Raw genomic sequence first — 20,386 nt, 5'->3', positions numbered from 1 at the left:
TCCTCATCATGGGTGCATTATACTTTGATTTTGGAACAAGCATGCTGCTGCATGAGCATCTTCCTACTTGGCTTTTGGTTTTCCCACAGAGAGAAGCCCACAATCAGGACTCTCACCATGTCTTCTGTACATGTACAGCACCTACAGATGCCTTGGCCGTGCAGACTAACTTCAGTAGTAAATGTGATGGCAACGGGCTGTATCTTGGCAGGACAACTTGGTGACGGAGGATGAGGGTAAGAGGACACTTATGCTTTTTGAATTGATTACCACGTAGATGAATTACCTATTCAAAAAAAAAATTTTAAGTATTTTTTTTTTTAAAGTGAATGCCTCCCTGAGAGTGAAACTTTTTTTTTTTAAAGCAGGATTCTTGGAGCTGGGTGCTCAGGGAGTGCCATGTGGGGGGAGGCGGCCACAGCATTGTGCCACCCTGGCCAGGAGCTAGCACTGCCATTGTGCTTCACAGATGACTCCCAACCATAGGGAAATGTTCTTTAGAGGATAAATTAGGAAATCAGGAAGCCTTAGTCTGCTGGTGGAGGAGGGGGTGACAGAAACAGTTTCTCTTATAGTCTTATCTCTGCAAAGGGACATTATCAGCTCTGGGTACTGATAAGTATCAAGTGTGAGTGCTATGAGCCAGAAAGGCTGAAAAGACACCTGGGTAAATGCCTCTTTTCCCATAAAATGAAATCTGCATTGATGACCAATGGAGCTATTAATGCCAGCTTTGCGACTCTAGAAGTTCTGAATACAAATCCCAGCCCATTCTCTGGGACAGTCCCAGCCTCGGCCACTGCCACGTGTCACGAGCTGAGATTTGAACCCACCCTTCTGCCATCACAGGGGAAACTGAGGTGGGCGAGTACAGAATTAACTCTAGGACACCAGGCCTGCTCTGGCCAAACTCATCCTGATGGCAAACAGAAGCCTTGCTCTCGCTTAAGTCAGTTCTGCTGTGGCCTGGGGCCAAGATCTGGGAGCAGGGTTTGGGGGGAATGTACTTGGGCAGGTGATTTTAAAAAAGTTTTCCAACAGTAGAACAAGTTCCTGCACCAGCAGAGCCCAACCACTGTCCCATAAAGTTGAAATCTAGTCACTCTGGGCCTCAGCTAACTTGACCTTCATTCTAGAAATAGCAAAGATACTTTTCTTTAAGTCTCTACACTTGTGAAGGAGCGCAGCAAGCAGATCCTCTTTGCTGCCCTTTACACCTTTTGAATTGCTTGCCTGTTTGTATTATCTGTTCAAAATATAAATTTAAACAGTGTCATCCTGCCCATGGCACTGATTCCTGCAGAGTGGCACACATTTGTGACTGATCCTCTAAATGAAAGGGTCAGAAGAAAACCCAGAACCTTCTCACCCCACATGATGCCCCCCCAGCCCTGCACCACTTACATCTCCCAGTCCCTACTGAAACACCCTTTCCCAGGGCTTCTTGGAATGGTCCCTGATCCTTCTAGAACCTCTGTCCTCCACAACATTCATGGGTCGGATCATAAACCACCTTGTTTTGTTGATACCTCCCGGTTCTTCTCTCCAATTAGGTGGTAAATTCTCTGACTTGCATCTGTGTGATAGACAACCCCATGTCTAACTGTACTTTTCCCACAAACACACTTCCCCGCATGTTTTAGAGGATTTCCTATTGTTTATGAATTAAAGCAAGGTCTTATAATCCAAGCTTCAACCAGGTACAGCAATCCTGATAGACCTGACAGGTGGTTAAAGCTGTTGGTTAACTAAGAGATTAAAAGATCCAGAGACAGGGGAGTTTACTCTTTTAAGAGTGCTTAGCAGTAATTATACCTACACTTATTTTTTTTAAATTACAAACATGTTAGTAAACAAATTCAAGTAGTGATGTATAAGGTGGAAACTGAAAATTCTCCTTCACCTCTTGAAGCACCCCATTAAACGATGTGCTATAATCATGTCCCAGTACCTGTATCAGCCATAACAGCCCTAACAATTACTATACACAGGAATGCATTGTTGAACAAAAAAAAATGTTGTCTCCCAGTTCTGGATGCCAGAAATCTGATGTCAAGTTGTGGATAGGGCTGATTCCTTCTAAGCTGTGAGGGAGAATCTGTTCCATGTCTCCCTCCTAGTTTCTGGTGATGGCCAGATATCCTTGGATTCCTTGGTTCCTGCTGGCCCAACTCCACTCTTCACATAGCATCTTTCCTATGTGTGTGTCTGTGTCCAAATAGCTCCTTTTTAAAAAAAAAATTATTTGTTTATGCATACAAGAGCTGGGGTGTAGGCCAGAGACATGGGGAGGTGAGAGGATTCACCACAGACAAAGTGGGGTGCATAATAGGCAGAGTGAATGAAATACATTGCTGAGGGGAGCAGCGGGCAAGACAGGACAGGTCTGCTGCACCATATGAGTCACCTCCCTGGCCTGGAATCAAATTTGTGCTGCACACTATTTACAATAGCTAAGATTTGGAAACAACCCAAATGCCCAAAAATAGATGCCTGGATCAAGAAGATGTGGTACATGTACACAATGGAATATTACTCAGCGATCAAAAAAGATACACACATGCAATTTGCAGCAACATGGATGGCGCTAGAAGGGATCATGCTCAGCGAAATAAGCCAGAAAGAAAAAGAAAAATACCGGATGGTCTCACTCATAGCAGGAATCTAGAAAACTTAAATAAGGGACCAGGAAAAAGAATAACTATAAGAAAGAAAATATCAAAATCAACAAATAACTATGAACAAGAGACACTCTATGGGGGGTGGGGGGCAGGGAAAGGAGGGCTTGGGGTAAAAATAAGGGGGTTGTAATTGTATGGGGAATATAAAAATAAAATTTAAATTAAAAAAAAATTTGTGCTGCAGTAGCCGTGGATAGCTTCATAGTGCTGACACTTAACCCCTTCCGCTACCAGGGAAGCCCTAAATGTCTCCTTTGGATAAGGAGCCATGACTGACATCGTCTTAACTTGACTATGTCTGCAAAGACCCTATTTTCAAATAACATTTTGAGGTGCTGTGTGGTATGTCAGCGGTGGGGGCGGGGTGGGGGCACGGTCATCTCAGGTACAAATGAATGTTTGGAGGACACAATTCAACCCATACAGCACCCATTCCTCACATTTTCCATTTGGACTAGGAGCTGCTCATAGCTTGCTTGTAAAATCTGAGAATAACTTCTTTCGACAAACAATAAAAAATGTCAAAATAGAATCATGTTACCTCCTGTGCGGGAAATAAAATTAATGTTTATTAGACATCTCTCGTGGTTCTGAAACCTTGTAAGTTTTCTCCCTTTAATCTTCACAACCGCCTAAAATTCCTTGAAATCAAAGACTATTGTGTCCATTGTCACCACCCCCCTTCTATAGTAGACCCAGCCCAGAGCTGCAATAGTCAGACAAGAAGCATTTGCTGAATCAATGAACTCCGTGGGGTAGATATTATTTCCCCCATATGAAAGGTGAAGAACCCAATTTGGAGTTACCCAGGCTCATGCCACAAAGTCACATGGCTGGTAAATAAGCTGCCTGTTTGGGAGTCAAGTCCAAGCCCTCCTGACTTTCAAAGCTCCTGTCCTTACCCTAAACTGAAACCAGAGGTTCTCCAAGTGTGGTGGCAGGACACCAGCAACAAGAAACATAAGAAAGGTGAAGACACCCACAACTGGCCGGCACCAGCAGGGCCAGCCTGCGAACTTGTCAGAAATGCAAATCTTGGGCCTCTTCACTAACCACTAACCCATGAATCAGAACCTCTAGGGTGGGCTCAGCAATCTGGGTTCCAGCAGGTTCCAGCCAGCCCCACCTGTGACAGCTTGGAAGCACCTGTACTAAGCTGGGAAGCTGGGTGGGTGAAGAATTAGAGATTGGCTTAGTCTTTTTTTTAATTTTTTTTTTGAGTCTCCTATGCTGTTGCAGGATTTCCAGAAAACCCCTTCTGCTCCAACCATCATTGCTATTTCTTTATGCTTAAAAATTATATTACCCACTGTTTTTGAAAAGTAGAAAAGAGAGAGATAAGAGTGCCTAGAGGTAATTATTGAAATCTGAACTCTTTCTTCAAGTTTCTTTTCTCTGCGGGAAAAGATGTGGCATTGTGTAAGAAGCCCTGGTGAGCCACCACTGGTAACTCCTAAATTCAGCTTCAGCTTTTCCACTTAGCAAAGAGGACAGACAGTCCTCTCGAGGGTAAGAGTGTGGCTGGAGAGCACAGCTGCTTGCTCTCTAGTATAGGACTGGCTAGATGCTTTGAACGCTGCCAAAGGACTGAGGATCTTGTTGGCAGCTAGTGCCTGCCCAAGGAGGGAGAAACCAGGACCCCACCAGGTGGAGGCGGCCTGGGCAAGCTCCCACACAGGGTTCTGCATCTGGTCTTTGCCAGGACAGGGTTATAAGACTTAGCAGTGGAAAATCTGGAAGCACCCAAAACTAAAGCAAGTGGCAGGGGGAGAGCAGTGCCATTACTGACCCACAACATTTTCCTTTGGGAAACTTTAATATTGTTCATTGTGAAAAGGGAGGTAGGATCAGCAGAAGGGGAGCTAGAGAAACGAGTGCCATCTAAAGCAGGTTGCTCGATCTCAAGCCATTTGCCTGACTTCACATTCTCAGATGTCTTCTGCTGCAAGGCAGAAGGTGGAGAGCTCCTTTATTTGGAACTAAAATTGGTAGTAGGGTTCCTTTGTCCCTTCCCACACCCCCCACCCACGCTGCACCCAACAGTGCCTAAGGCACATTAAGACTCAAAGGGTTCCCCTGGGGCCAGCCTGGAGCACCACATTGGGAACTAAGTCCACAGCAGCCTTTCACTCTGCCAAAGCAGAGATGGGACCTGGGACCAAGCATGAAACAAAGGCAAAATGCCATTCTCCTGAATATTCAGGAAGGCCTCAGATGATCCTTCTGCTCGCTAGCAGTCACAGGAGGAAAGGAGACAGCTCTTCCTACTTCTTTATTTTTATACTTACTGATAAACAAACAACTTGCTCTTTCCTCCCACTCTAAGCAGTGCCAGTGTCTGTAAAGGCTAATAGATAGTAATTAACATCCTATCCTTGCTACTTCAATTGGAGACCAAAGGAAATTACTCTAGATGAGAAAATAAAATATATTTCACTTCTACTCTGTGTGTGTGTGCGTGTGTGTGTGTATTTATGGACATCATCCCCCTAACCCAATAAGCTGCAAATTCCTTGAGGTTAGTATTGGGTCAATTTGTCCCAAATTCCTAGCTGCATGTGCAATACCGGCATATTATGAGTGTTCAAGATGATTATTGCATCAAGAAATAACATCCTGGAGATTCAGGGACACCAGATTTAGGGCACTGATTCAACATCAAAAGGATTGGGTGATTTTATGATATGCCCTTATGTGGAATTAAAAAGTATGTCCACATATTCTTTGATGTTCTTCCTTCAAGAGAAAGTTTAATTCTCCTCCCCTTGAATGTGGGATGAACTGAGGACTTGCTTCTAATGAATAGAATATGGTGGAAGTGACTAGGTCCTAAGAGGTCTTGTGCTTCCTCCCAGCTCTTTCTGACCTACCTGCTTGGAAGGAAGCTGGCAGCCACGTCATAGGGACACCTAAGCAGCCCTATGGAGTGACCCACACATGAAGACCTGAGGGGCCCCCAATAGCCATGTGGGTAAACATTTGGGAGGCTGATCCTCAAGTTCCAAACAAGCTTTTGGGTGACTAAAACCCTGATGGACAACTTGACTGTAACCTGTGAGATTCTGAGCCAGAATCTCCCAGTTAAGCTGCTCCTAAATTCCTGACCCAGCGAAACTATGAGATGATAAATGCTATTTTCAACCCCTACTTTTCAGAGCAACTTATTATAAAGCACTTGATCACAGACAGCAGCGATAATAGTGTATCCAGTCTGAAAAAGATGATCGTTTCGAATTCCTGTTGCACCAAGAGATTTCTATCTCATTAATAGCCGATTTTACACGGCTAAAATTCTACTGTTAAACTTAACACTGACAATACGTTCTCCCCACCTCAAGGGCCCTGCTACATCTTCAGTTCTTACTAAAATTTACCACTTATGTAAAGCCTGGTTTAGACTCTTAGCCACACTCATCCACACTAAAATAACTTTCCTGTGCCTATTTGCACTTTGGCATTGGATTGGCATAACCAGTTGCGCCTACTGAGCCCAGGCTATGTGCCAGTGTACTGGGTGGGCCTGTTTCCCTTCAGAACCCTTGTCTTCCTAGCACCTTCCAATGCATAGCATTACTTAAAAATGGGGTCTTTAGGGATCTCCCTGTTGGCTCAAGGGGTTAAGCACTGCATGATGAAGCAATCTGCAGCCTTTGCAGCATGAGTTAGATCCCCAGCCAGCCAGGGAGCAACTCACATGGCAAAGCAGACCTGCTGCTCCCCTCAGCAGTGTATTTCCGTCGATCTGCCTGTTCTGTTCCCCACTGTCTCTGGTGAATCCTCTCACCACCACCACCCACGCCCCCACATCTCTGGCCTGTATCCCAGCTCTTGTATGCATAAATAAATAAATCTTTAAAAAAAAAAGGGGGTCTTTACATATTTACTGTAATTAGATGATGAGGTTATAATAGAGTTGGATGGAGCCTAAAATCAACGACTGGGGTCCCTTCCTATCTGGCCCCTGGCATCATCTCTAACTGCTGTTCCCTTCAAGGCTATGTGTGCTGTCAGTGTTGGTTTCATGTCATGTAATTCTGTCTTTTTCAGTTCATTACGTTCAATAAATGGTGAATGAATTACTTTAAACTTCAGGGAGTTAAAAAGTTAAAAACAGTTAAAAATAAAAATAACTAAAAATAATATTTAAAAAAAGTTGGAAATAGAAGAGGATAAATAAGTATTCAGTGGAGAAAACATGGCAATGGCCCATTATCTCCAGAGAAAACCTGTTGTTGGTGTTTTCAAGCTCTGAGGACCTGCTTTCTGGAATCAGGGACCAATATGGATAGCAATGGTCAACATTCCTAAGAGAGATTAAAAGCAGAAAGGGGGCCTCCCTGGTGGTGCAAGGTGTTAAGCTCCGCACTATGAATCAATCCGCAGCCTCTGCAGAATGAGTTTGATCCCCGGCTGGCCAGGGAGCTACCCATATGGCACAGCAGACCTCTCCTGCCTCGCCCGCTGCTCCCCTCAGCAATGGATTTCAGTCAATCTACCTGCTCTGTTCCCCACTTTGTCTCTGGAGAATCCTCTCACCCCCCACACCTCTGGCCTGTACCCCAGCTCTTATATGCATAAATAAATAAATCTTTAAAAAAAAAAACAGAAAGGACATAGGGTGGAGGATACAAATACTAGAAATAATGGGGCCATCAGGCGACCACTTATTTTGCTTAACAATTGCAAATGTTTAAAAAAGAATAATTTTTATCCCTGCGGTATGGATTTACTTTAGAAAGAGTGAACTTATTACACAAGGTAAAAAGTATTCATTTTTAAATATCTGTAATGTTAAGCAGTGCGACCCAGCTGAGGATAAGCACCCACCCAGCTACTGGAGGCGACTGGTGAAGATGCCCAGGTCGGGATGACCACTGAGGTCCATGCCAACAACAGCATTTTTGAGGTGACAATTTTACCCCTAAATGGTACTCCCCAGAGTGACGCAACCCATCCATCTCTGATGGGTTTTTTTAGGTTATCTAGAAATTAAAAGGATGTCTCCTTTTGCAGAGAAGCACCTAAAAATCTACTTGCCTGCATTCAATGGTATAGTGCTCACACTTCTTTATGTCTACTCCCTTACGTTACTCATCATTTGACCAACATGAGGATGTGTAAGCAATTGTCTGCCTAAAACCAGTGTGTGGTCACAAGCACATGTTTCTCTGAAAGCTTACATAAATCTATTGCACATGAGGAAAACTGGCTGGCAAATATAAAATCCGGGGTAGTCTTGTAGATAACATGACTAAATGTTATATATGTCCTTTTAAAAATCTGTCCTTTCTCTCCACCCCATTTTTTCTAGTTCTTTGTTTTATCTGACTTCCTGCTAATTTGTTTCTTGTTTTATATTTGGGTATAGCCCCTTCTTTTCTTTTATAGATGATTCACACAGTTGAATTAATATGTACAAAGGGAAGTTTTAGCACTAATTTTAAAAGTATTTTTACAAGAAAAACAAGTTGACCCATCAATTCAAAGTTTATGGAACAGCTAGTCGCCCAGGTCTTGACATATCTGACTTCTCCTAAGAGCTAGCCTGGGCCACAACCATCCTTGCACTAAGAATTTGAACTAAGTCAGACGAATAGATATAACCAGTGCTTGTCTCTTGTGGGTTTTCTAGTCTAGAAGGGGTTGGAGATCAAAGCAACCAATTTCAAGCAAAATCAGATAATTTCAGTTTCCTTTCCAATTCAGAGACAGCTTTCCTTTATTGTTTTGGGAAGGAGAGGGGTTCTCCAATGAACATGCAGGTTTACCTTCTTATATTAAAGCCCATTTTTTTCCTTTTATTTTGTATCAGTGGTAAGATTCAGATTTTAAAAAAAAATCAAATTCTAGGCCTAAGAAACTCAATGTATTTATTTTTCAGACTGCATGGCTCTGTGGGTCTTTTTAAACGCCTTCAATAATCCTGACACATCAAAGAAGAAAAAGAGGGGGTAACTTCATAGTAGGTTTCTCAGACTTAAAGGAATTTGAAAAGCAGAGAACCTAGGAAGTATAAAAAAGATACTTTCTTCCAGCAGCTGTCAAACACTATAATTATCTGTTCTGTGCTTTATCTGGTGTGACATAGAAGGAGAGCTTAAGAAAAATGTGACAAATGGCACAATTTTTATTACTTACCAGGGAGCCAATGCCGACAGAGGAAAAGCTCAGAGTTTGGCTAATTATTTCAGAAAATTTGGTAATTTAGCCATCAGGCCCATCTGCCCCGACCGGGAAAAGCAGGCAACTATATGGAACCAACCAACCAGTAGGGCACTCCGTGTCTCAGGGATTCTCTTTGAGAATAAACTCTGATGTGCCATCATGGCCAAAGCCTCCTTCCTCCGTCTGACTGCATGTGGAGAAGGCCAGCGTTATCTTTAAAACTCTATCTTACCAGAGGCCACCCTGGTGGCCTTGGGGTTGAGTCTCAGCGGAATAACCGCTGTGGCCAGGGTGCTGACCCACACATGGCGCAGCACACCTCTCCTGTCTGGCCCACTGCTCCCCTTGGCAATATATTTCAGAAGATATACCTGTTTAGCTCCCCACTCTGTTTCTGGTGAATCCTCTTATCCCTGGGAAACTCTGGCCTACACCCCAGCTCTTATATGCAAAAATAAAGTAAATAAAAATAAAACTTTATCTTACCAACCTGACACACAGCTACTAAAATGTTAAACACTTGCTGTTTGACTCACTACTTCTACCTAAAAAAATTTACCCTACAGATGGACTCAAACGAGTTTGCATCAATACATGGAGGAGGAAGCTCGCTGTGGCGCTGTTACCATAGAAACAACTAGACTCAACCTAGTCTTCAAGTTCTGTTTCAATAAGCTGTATTGAAACAGATATGCATACATATAATGAACTAACATTTAGTTGTTAAAAATAAAGACACAGAGCTGTCATCATAAAAATAGTAAAATATAGGACAAATATTCTGATCTGATTTGTACAGAAAATAAAAGAATAGACAGATGTGCCTGTAGAGGCATTGAGATTTCAAAAAGAATATATTTAAGCAAGTATAGACAGAGGTTAGTCTTTGCGGTTTTACAGGGAGGAGAGGAAACTTTTATCAGCTTTACTTTTGCTCTGGATTTTGAGCGTGGATAGGCAGAAAACAGCACAGTGATTAAGAGCCCAGTTGCCTAAGACCCTGTTCTTTTACCTGCCAAGTAACCTCAGACAGGCTAATGTCTCCGTGTCTGAGTTTCATCATCCACAAAATGGGGGTTTATTCAGGAAATCTGTTGATGTATGATGTGTGAAATCTACTATGTGATAGTCACTAGAAACAGAGAAAAGAATGTAAGAATACTAACCCTCTGAGAGTTTACCCTCTAAGCAGAAAAGATGAACAATTAAACATACATATGTGAAACATATGCCAGGTGGTAGAGTGTTTTGGAGAAAAATAAAGCAGGAAAGAGAAGAAGCTGTGGGTGGAGTAGGGGTGGGGTATTAATGGTACCTGCATCACAGAGTTATTGTAAGAACCAGATGAGTTAATGCATATAGCTTACTTAGAACATAAATGGGAAATATTATTACAAAGATGATGCACATGTATTATTTTTATAATGTAAAAGTAAATGTTAATTTTTAAATGAATCCCTGCCACCGGGACTTTGATCAAAATCTCAGCTTTTTTTTTTTTTTAAAGATTTATTTATTTATGCATATAAGAACTGGAGTACAGGCCAGAGGTATGGGGGGTAAGAGGATTCATTAGAGACAGAGTGGCAAACAGAACAGGCAGATGGACTGAAAACACACTGCTGAGGGGAGCAGCAGGTGAGTCAGAAGAGATCTGCCACATCATGTGGGTCAGATCCCTGGCTGGGGATTGAACTCATGCTGCAGTGGCTGCGGATAGCTTCATAGGTTGCCGTCTTAACTCCCTGCGCCACCAGGGAGGCCCCCAAATCTCAGCTCTTTTAACAGTTTTTGAAGCTCCAAAGTAGGAATATATTTTTCATTTTACAAGTGTTAAATGTCACCCAGCCACTTTGGCCTTCTCCATCCTCAAGCACTAGATCCTTTCCTAACTACAAGCTGCCCCCTCGTCTTCAGCAGCAAACTCCTCCACATCCTCCTGTTTGTCACTTCAATGTACTCCTCGGTGAGGCCTGTTCTAACCTTCCCCATCTAGATAAGTCTCCTTGTCTTCTCTCATAATATCCTTCACTTTTCTTTCATAGCACTTAACCAAATTTAAAAGTCAGTTGGAGTGATTATTTTTATATCAGCTGTGCTCTTGAAGTGAAAAAATCTTCTCTCCAAGAACCACTTGGGTGGGGGAATGTGAGAAAGAGGATGAAAAGGCTGGGAATTTTCACTCTGGGCTGGGTGGAGAGGCAGGCAACTGAGAAGGGATTTAGAACAAGATTGATGAATAGAGCCTCCCTGGTGGCTCAAGGGGTTAAGCATTAGCATTATGAAGCTATCTGCAGCTACTGCAGCAAAAGTTCGAACTCTTGGGCCTCCCCGGTGGCGCAGCGGTTGAGCGCTGGGTTGCGAAGCTGCCCGCGGCCTCTGCGGCGCCGGTTCGATCCCCAGCTGCTCCCCGGCCACCAGAGGAGGGTCCCACATGGCGCGCAGACCTCTCCTGCCGCCCGCTGCTCCCCTCAGCAGTGTACTTCGGTCCTTCTGCCTGCTCTGCTCCCCGCTCTGGCTCTGGTGAATTCTCTCACCCTCCCGCGCTTCTGACTGTACCCAGTGCATGTATAAACAAAACAAACAAACAGACCAGCAAACAAATAAATAAAGCATGCCTCTATACAAAAAAAAAAAAAAAAGTTCGAACTCTGGCCAGGGATCTAACCCACATGGCGCAGCAGACCTCTCCTGTCTCGCCCACTGCTCCCCTCAGCAGTGTATTTCAGTCAGTCTGCCTGTTCTGCTCTCCACTCTGTCTCTGATGAATCCTCTCACCCCCTGCACCTCTGGCCTATACCCCAGCTCTTGTATGCATAAACAAATAAATCTTTAAAAAAATGAATGATGAATAGGGGTCTTGCTTTGGTAGCACAAACACTCTAGAGCGATGCAGAGAAGATCATCATGGCCCTTGGGTAAGGTGGACATGCAAATTCATGAAGCGTTCCGCCTATTTTTGTTTTAAAAAAGGAATGATGTAGAGGATTTTTTATACTCTTTGCTGTAGAATGAGCAATGCTCTATCTCTTGGTTGCAGTAACACACTGAAGTCATGGGGAGCTTCAGGTGGGATACCTCCTGAAATACACCAGGATGCCTTACTACCCACCAAGCCAAGAATATGTGTACTGCCTACAAATGTGTCAAAGTCTAGAAGGACTGATAGACTTGCCAAGGTTGTGAGGTGAGGTGGAGGCGTGCAAAGTTAATGGGAAGCAAAATTGCTGTAATTTCTCCAATAGAGATTCTGGATAAAATAATGAAGCAATAAAGAATATATGTGCCCTTTAATTGAGGAATGCCCATTTCTAGGGACATAATCTAAGGAGTTAATCAAATGACAGCTGAACAAGTGTTTACAAACATGTATGAATAGGTGTTCATTTCAGTCTTGTTTATACTAATAGAAATGAGACACTATCTGAATTGGTTGGTAAATAAATTATATTACATGCTACAAAACTATGGAATCTTCAAAAAGAGGACCTATATTTATTACCATTTTTTTTGGTATAAAAAAATAGGTTCTGAAACAGCATTGTGATAGGATCCCATTTATGGAGAATTATATATTGACTTCTATACATATAAGTATAGAAATTCTACAAGGATAGAAAGAAATGTACATCTGGAAAAATGTTTGCCGTGTTTTTAACAAGATAAAATTCTGGGTAAGTTTTGTGTCTTTTGGGATTCTTTATTTCTTGATTTTTAGAATGCAATGTATCATTGTTACAAAAATAATGCTAATTAAGCACTGTATTCAGAAGACAGTACAGCACTCTGGTATTCAATCCCATTTCAAAATCAATATTTTGCTTTGAGTATGCTATATCTGTACTGTACTATAGTTTTCTTGTTGTATTTCTTGAGCAGCATTCTATACCAACACACACTGCAGTTAAAAATTCTCAGATGTCATCTTCCAGCAAGATGCTGAAGTATATAAAAGTCCACTGGTACACTGTAAATTAGTTATCCTGAGATAATATCTCATCATGTCCTTGACTTATCTTAGCACTGAACCTTATTTAACACCATAAGAAGACTGGAGTGGTTATTTGTACATAGCAACCCTGATTTTCAAGGTGACAAACTGAAAAGATGACCACAGATTTTTACCCCTATATGAATATAACTTTGCAATAATATATAATTCCACTAAAAATCTACTAACATTATTGACAATTATTGAGTACTGACTATGCACTAGTCTTCCACCTTCTTTTTATTTACCTTCATTTCCCAATATTTCTGCAATTGGAATGTGTCTTTTTTTTTTTTTTGAAGATCTATTTATTTATTTATACAAGCACTGTGTACAGTCAGAAGCACAGGAGGGTGAGAGAGCTCACCAGAGTCAGAGCGGGGAACAGAACAGGCAGACTGATGAAGTACACTGCTGAGGGAGCAGCGGGCGCAGCAGGAGAGGTCTGTCATGCCATGTGGGACCCTTGCCTGGCGGCTGGGGATAGAACCAGAGCTGCAGAGGCTGCGAGCGCTGGGGCTGTACCACCAGGGGAGGCCCTGAAATGTATCACTTCGGCAATGTTTAAAGTCAGATGTTTGCAGGCTGGTTCAGTTTTAATATACCATTACCTGACACAGGGGAATGGGAAAAATTACTTCTTAAAGGTCAAGAATCTACTATAATTTATTCCTCCCTGATAGTAAACAAAAACAGTAAATTTTGCTGCCCTAAAAATACTTCATGAAACAGGGACACTTACTGTTTTTCTCATCATCATATGTGGCAGGCTGTTTAAACATCAAACTTTGCAGATTCCCAAGCAGAGAAGTCATTTTCAACTTACACTTACCCTAAAATAGTTCCTAAAAGCCCAGGGGTCTTTAATGCTTTCTAGAGAAACCTATTTTCCTGTAAATTCAAATTTTCAACACTTGTGTAGGGTAAATGATTCTCAGGCTTTTCTGCCCTCTGCCATTAGGAGTGCCCTGCCTGATGGGGTACCTGCATTTGTTACATTGTTATAAGTTATGTTGTTTACTTCTGTGGGCCACAGCAGCAGTATTTTTTTTTTAAAGATTTATTTATTTATTTATACAAGCACTGGGTACAGTCAGAAGTGTGGGAGGGTGAGAGAATTCACCAGAGCCGGGAGCAGAGCAGGCGGAAGGACCGAAGTACACTGCTGAGGGGAGCAGCGGGCGGCAGGAGAGGTCTTCGTGCCATGTGGGACCCTCCTCTGGTGACGGGGAGCAGCCGGGGATCGAACCGGCGCTGCAGCTTCGCAACCCAGCGCTCAACCGCTGCGCCACCGGGGAGGCCCAACACAGCAGCAGTATTAAGATATTTGCCAAGAGAAGCAGAGGCAAGAAAGAGGGACAGGAGAGAGAAGGGAAAAAGAAGGCCAGAGAACCCATAGTGAAGACTTGCAGGGGCCTTGGAGGTCTTTTGGCCTCCTTGCACTCCTGCCTGCCTTGTACCTGGTTGCTGCACTACATGTAAAAGCTCAATAAAAGTCTGAGAAAGACATCAAAGGCTCCAGGACTCTGTTTTCCCCTTCTGCTCAGATCATAGAAATCTGCTCTGGCCCATCCTGTCCCTACAATGTGTTAGAAACAAATACAGGAAGAACTAAAAGAGCATAGAAGCTTTGAGTGACAGGGAAGCAGCATGCAAGGTCTCAGGACTCTTTCCTACCTAGAACAGGGGGTAGCCTCAGGGGAAGCATTTATTGTGTTCCTTATAGCTGTTCTTTCTGCATCTTGGCTGGTTGCTTCTACTACATAATCCTGATTAAAATCCTTGATTCAAGGCCTCCCTGGTGGTGCAAGGGGTTAAGTGTTAGCACTGTGAGGCAATCTGCAGCCATTGCAGCACGAGTTCCATCCCAGCCAGGGAGCGACCCACATGGCATAGCAGACCTCTCCTGACTTGCCTGCTGCTTCCCCTCAGCAGTGTATTTCAGTACATCTGCCTGTTCTGTCCCCCATTCTGTCTCTCGTGAATCCTGTCACCCCCCCTCCCATACCTCTGGCCTGCACCCCAATTCTTATATGCGTAAATAAATATTTAAAAAATAAAATAAAATCCTTGATGCACCCTCTTCATCACCCCACGCCTTCAATAAGTTGCCAAATCCTCTAACTTCTACCCTCACATTTTTCTTATTTATGCCTTTTCATTCAACCCACCGCCACCACCCCAGCGCCATTCCTTGGTTAACAGCCTCCTTGACCTCAGTAAAATCTTCTCCACTGGTTACCTGGCCCCCAGCTCTCTGTTCTCACCTTTTGGTCTGCCTGCTTCCACCATGTTACTTTGTATTCATGCTAATCCACTCCACTTGGCTTTTCTGCCAGAGTCCTCAGGGATTCTCCATCTAGCTACTAACTCTCCGACCTTGATTTCCATTGTATTCTACACCTGCTTCACATTCCAGCAACTTGCAATCCCCAGGATCTTTTGCATCTTCCATTTGTGGATCTTTCCTCAGGCACCTCCCTCTATGGAGAGAGCAAACTTTCTCCCTCTCTGCCCACTGAAATTCTACTGGTTATTCCAGAAGCAGGTCAAGTGCCAGCTGTTCAAATACATTTCTTCGTTTCCTATCAATAGCTATATTGCTACTCGGGCATTGCTTTCCACACGTTAACCTCATGTGATCATTTATATGCCACTGTATACCAATATTTTTGCCTACCAATACTTCTTAGCACCTAAGAACCACCAAGGATATATACTGAGCACTTTCTATGTGTTATCTAATCCCCACCAGAGCCTGTGAGATAGGCATTAGCATCCGCATTTTACAGATCAGGAATCTGATGCTGTCACAAGTCCATTAACTTTCAAGTGACAAGTCCATTAACTTTCAGAGTGACATCCTTACTAAGTGGCAGAGTCCTCGCTTATTCAACACATTTTATTCTACTCCACGTCTGTCAGATTCCTAAACCCTATGGACTTTTCAGTACAGACTGGCAAGTCCCTCTGAGGGCAATTAACACTGGAGCCTTAAGACAAGGCAGATTAGTTAAAGGCAGTTGCGTTTCTCTCTCATCTGATTTTAATGCATGGTGTTATTGAAATGCTCCTTCTGCTCTCAGTCATCACTTAGCCTGGGTGCCAGTGACTCATGAAGACAAATACTATACAGGATGTTTAGTTCCACTGGTGACACTGATTATTGTAAAACTGTGAAAGGAACACCCAGCTCCAGCACATGGGTAGCCATCTAGAATTCCCAGACCTCAGTTTAGGCCTCATGGCTAAATCTCACTGTTTCCTGATTAGATCCAGAGGGCTGCCTCAGCTTTCAGAAACAAGGTTGGGACATCACTGTGCTCATTAGGTTGGCCTTGGCCTGATAAGAGTCCCCCCCCCCCATTCATACCTCACAAGAAATTTATAGGAAGATAAGAATAAAGAAGGGGTTTAGTCTACCTTGAATTGGCTCTCCACCATTTATGACTGGAAACTTCCAAACTTGTTAGGTCAGTTCCTATTGCCAAATGAAGAATACTATAATAATTCTCTTCCTTATTGTTTTGGAGTTGCCAGTGTTCAGCAGTCATTGTTTGCTCACGAAGAGTGTAAATAGGACTTGGTGACTCTGATGGCCACTAAGCATACATATCTCCTAAGCCACTTTCACTCCTGTGTAGGGTGTGGATCTAAAGGTTAAAAAAAAAAAAACTATGTGGAAAAGGACTAGGTGACTCTAATTTGTATTCTATTTGTATCTTCTCTTTCAATCCTCAAAGCAATCTTTTTCAAGCTAGGGGTTATTGGAATACCCATTCCACAGATCCCAAAACTGGAGGGTAACAGGCAAGGTATGTTGAGCCCCCCAGCTTTCCACTGCCTGAAGCTCATGCTCTGTGGCCAGATCTTTTGCTTAGGCAAATCCAGTCATTTTAAAAAGACAGAAAGCAAAATCATACACAAGTCAGAATTCTCCAGTATCAATATCCTGTCCGCCCTCCAAACCAAGATTTTATGAAGTGTTTCATTTCTTAAAAGTTTCATACTTTCCATAGTTGATAAAGATCTCAACCACAGTGGTAGTTGAACTAGAAGATTCTTACCTACCTAAACCCAGGGGCTTCCTAGAGAATTGTTACGCAAATGGGCTTGCTTGGGAGGGTTATCTCAAGTTTGTTAGACCACAGGCCACCAGAGCCAGTGACCCAGTCACTGACAACATCACCCTATTCTCAGTCATCTTTGAAACAGGACATCAGATGGCTGGGTAGAAATGCCTCAGTGGGACTGCTCAAAGTCAGTAAAAGTCCCACTGACAGTGGTGGTGGTGGTGGTGGTAGTGTCATTTGCATCCCATGAATGAATGAAGCCAAACATCTTTATTCTTCTCTCCCCACCCCACTTCAGCATGATCTGTTACACTGTATAGAGCCTAAAGGTTAGGACATTTTTATGATAATATATTTCCACACAGGGCAGGGAGGGACTTGTTATTTCTGACAACTTATCAAAACAAATATTTTGACCCTTCAAAACCTGAGCCAAGTATGACCTTTGGGATTACTTTTACAGGACTAGACTGTTGATGTGTCCTTCAGCCTTTCACATTTTATAGGGATAATAAAACAACTTGTATTTGCCTCCCCCAATGTAGTTTTCACAAATAATGGGTTGCTGCCTCTGCCATATGGTTTTAAAAAGTTACTCGGAGCAAAAAGACAAACAAAAAAGTTACACAGAGCACAACTAAATACTGTTATTTCAATAATATAGAAATTACTGAGTTAGCTACCCCCTGGTATCTTTTCATCCCCCCCAAAAAAAAAACAAACGTTCAAAGGGCGTTTTGAGGTGGTAGACATGCACTATCTACTGTCTTTTAAATTATATTGGCGATACTTTAGGAACACCTTGCAAAAGACTGATGGCACGTGTCAGAAGTCCAGAGACAGAAAAGAAGACTTCATAGATCTCAAAGTCTGGACAGAGGTGGGTGGAGTGCTCTCAGGTACGTGAAGGAAGGAAAGCGCACCCAAGGGAGATAAAACTATAAAGAGGTCCCACCACAGCAGCCTGCGGGCAGCTGGGGAGCTGGATGTGCACCAGCGAGGAAGAGAGGTGACAGACCTTCACTCTCTCCCCCACCTGCGTCCACCACTTTTCTTGCCCTCCCTAACTCCTTTCTTATCCTCTTTCTCCCCTTTACCACTTTCTACTCGCCCCTCTCTTCCTAATCTTCGGGTTTGAACCACTTTGAAGGTAATTAGCCCCAGCTGGAAAACAGCTCTGCTCTTCCTCCTCCCTCATCCCCTAGTCCGGGTTCCCGCTGAGCTCCCCGCAGCTGGGACCTTTCTCCCCGAGCTCGGCAGCCCCAGCTGGCGGGGGTGATCTACTTCGCGAGCCTACAGTGGGCTGGCCTCCCCATGACGCCAGCCGGCTCCCCTCCCGCCTGCTCTCCGCCAACCGCACTCCCCCACCGCGCCCCATCCCCAAAGAAACCCAAACTCTTGTGGCCTCTGAAACTGTCAGTGTCCCCAAGGTCTCTGCCGGGATCCAAGACTTTCCCGATCCATGTGGGGCCGCGTCCGGGGGTGGAGGGGGGACATTACCTCTTTGCAGGCGTGAAGCTCCGGGGCCGCTCCCCGGGTCACCTGGAAGGCGGTCCCGACCCACAGCAGCAGCCGCAGGAGCCGTAGTGCGCGCTGCTCCGCGGTTCCGCCGGCGGCGGCAGAGGGATGGAGCCTGCGCCCAGGCTCAGCCATAGCGTCGTCCTGAGCGGGAGGCAGCAGCGGCTCAGGTGCGGTGGCTGCTGCTACAGCTGGCGGAGGCAGGGAAAAAAGGGGTGGGAGGTTCCCAAGGGGTGGATGCAAGGGGCTGGGCTCGCTCCAGTCACCTCCCTGCGGCTACGCCAAGGCCGCCCATCCTACCTCCTCCCTCCTGCCTCCTCTCCCCGCCTACCCGCGTCGCCTAGGCAACCGCCTCCTCTGCTTCCGCGCGGATGGGGTAGGGACCACGCGCTCCTCTGCCGCTCACCTGCCGGTCGCCATGGCAGCCGCCGCCGCTCGCTCGCGCGGCGGGGAAGTGCGCGCGCCTGGAGGGGGGTCGCAGCCTGCCCAACAGGCGGGTGCGCTAAGGAACGCGATGGAAACATCCTCCAAGGCATCGCCACCAAATTCATATTTTCCACTGCCTTTCGGGCCCTGAACTCTTCAGGAGCATCTTTCATTTTTCAGACGCGGCGTTTGACAAATACTTATTAAGCCCCTTCTGTATGTGAAGGGACCGAAGGAGACGGAGATGTTCTCTCCTGGAGAAGTTGTAGTCGAGACGAGCGGTCTCCTCCGGTGACTGTCAGCTGCTGCAACAGTCGCTTCAGGAGCTCCCACGTCCACTTGGTGAAATCCATCCGTGCCTCTGCAACCACCTCTGTGCGGAGCTTGGAGAGTCGCCGAGTTCAACTGAGTTTAACCGAAGAGAGTTTGCTTTACCCATTAATTTTCCAAGCAAGACAAATGGGTTCCCCTGTACCTTGACAGCCCCGTTCTCTCTTTGCTTTGGAATATTCATTTTGTTAAATACGAGGAGAAAGTTCTTGAGTTCTTTTGAGTACTTCTTTTTTTTTTTTTTTTTTTTTTTAAAGATTTATTTATTTATTTATACAAGCATTGGGTACAGTCAGAAGCGCGGGAGGGTGCGAGGATTCTCCAGAGCCAGAGCGGGGAGCAGAGCAGGCAGAAGGACCGAAGTACACTGCTGAGGGGAGCACTGGGCGGCAGGAGAGGTCTGCGCGCCATGTGGGACCCTCCTATGGTGGCCGGGGAGCAGCTGGGAATCGAACCGGCGCTGCAGAGGCTGCGGGCAGCTTCGCAACCCAGCGCTCAACCGCTGCGCCACCGGGGAGGCCCTCTTTTGAGTACTTCTTTCCTCAACCAAAGTCATTTGCAGAAGTTCTGTATCACACTTTCCTCAACCAAAGTCATTTGCAGAAGTTCTGTATCACAGAATGTGACATTTTTCTTTCCTTTTTTTTTTAAGATTTATTTATTTATGCACGCAATAGCGGGGTGTAGGCCAGAGGTGCGTGAGAGGATTCACCTGAGACAGAGCGAGGAACAGAACAGGGAGACTGGCTGAAATACACTGCTGAGGGGAGCAGCGGGCGAGTCAGGAGAGGTCTGCTGTGCCATGTGGGTAGCTCCCTGGCCAGCCGGGGGATCGAACTCGCGCTGCAGAGGCTGCACATTGCTTTATAGTGCTGTGTTTAACCTCTTGCGCCACCAGGGAGGCCCGGATGTAGCATTTTTCACAAAGGCTCGTGAATGCAAATCCAGGCTTCCTGGTACCCTCAGAGGCGGATGCTCCGAGTTCCCGGGAGCTTCCTCCTCCCGAAGGGCCGCCTCGTCCGACCGCCAGGGGGCGCCGGTCCCGACGAGCATCCACCTCAGTCACAGTTGGCTGGGCAGTTGCCTGACGACCGAAACTGGGCATTCCAAACAATTGGGACCCCGGAACCGCAGCCGCAAGGTTGTGAGCGGCTGCTTGGGCCTCCCATCCCTCGGGGGAGCGCCGCCTTGGGCATTTTACC

General features: G+C 44.9%; 1 protein-coding gene across 4 annotated transcripts in view; it reads right to left on the bottom strand.

The window, feature by feature from the left end:
• Positions 1-18,563, bottom strand: part of ELAPOR1 (endosome-lysosome associated apoptosis and autophagy regulator 1) — a gene marked incomplete at both ends in the record, with an annotated part of 62,191 nt that extends 43,628 nt beyond the window's left edge. For all 4 annotated transcript variants that reach the window (XM_084243972.1, XM_084243973.1, XM_084243974.1 and 1 more), the window contains one exon: positions 18,411-18,563. In XM_084243972.1, the coding sequence (XP_084100098.1) occupies positions 18,411-18,563 (153 nt within the window). The remainder of the gene's footprint in view (positions 1-18,410) is intronic.
• Positions 18,564-20,386: the final 1,823 nt, after the last annotated feature.

This window comes from Talpa europaea (genome assembly GCF_964194135.1).
Source record: "Talpa europaea genome assembly, chromosome: 9".
In the NCBI taxonomy this organism is placed as follows: Eukaryota; Metazoa; Chordata; class Mammalia; order Eulipotyphla; family Talpidae; genus Talpa; species Talpa europaea.
This window is presented reverse-complemented; position numbering and strand designations above follow the sequence as displayed.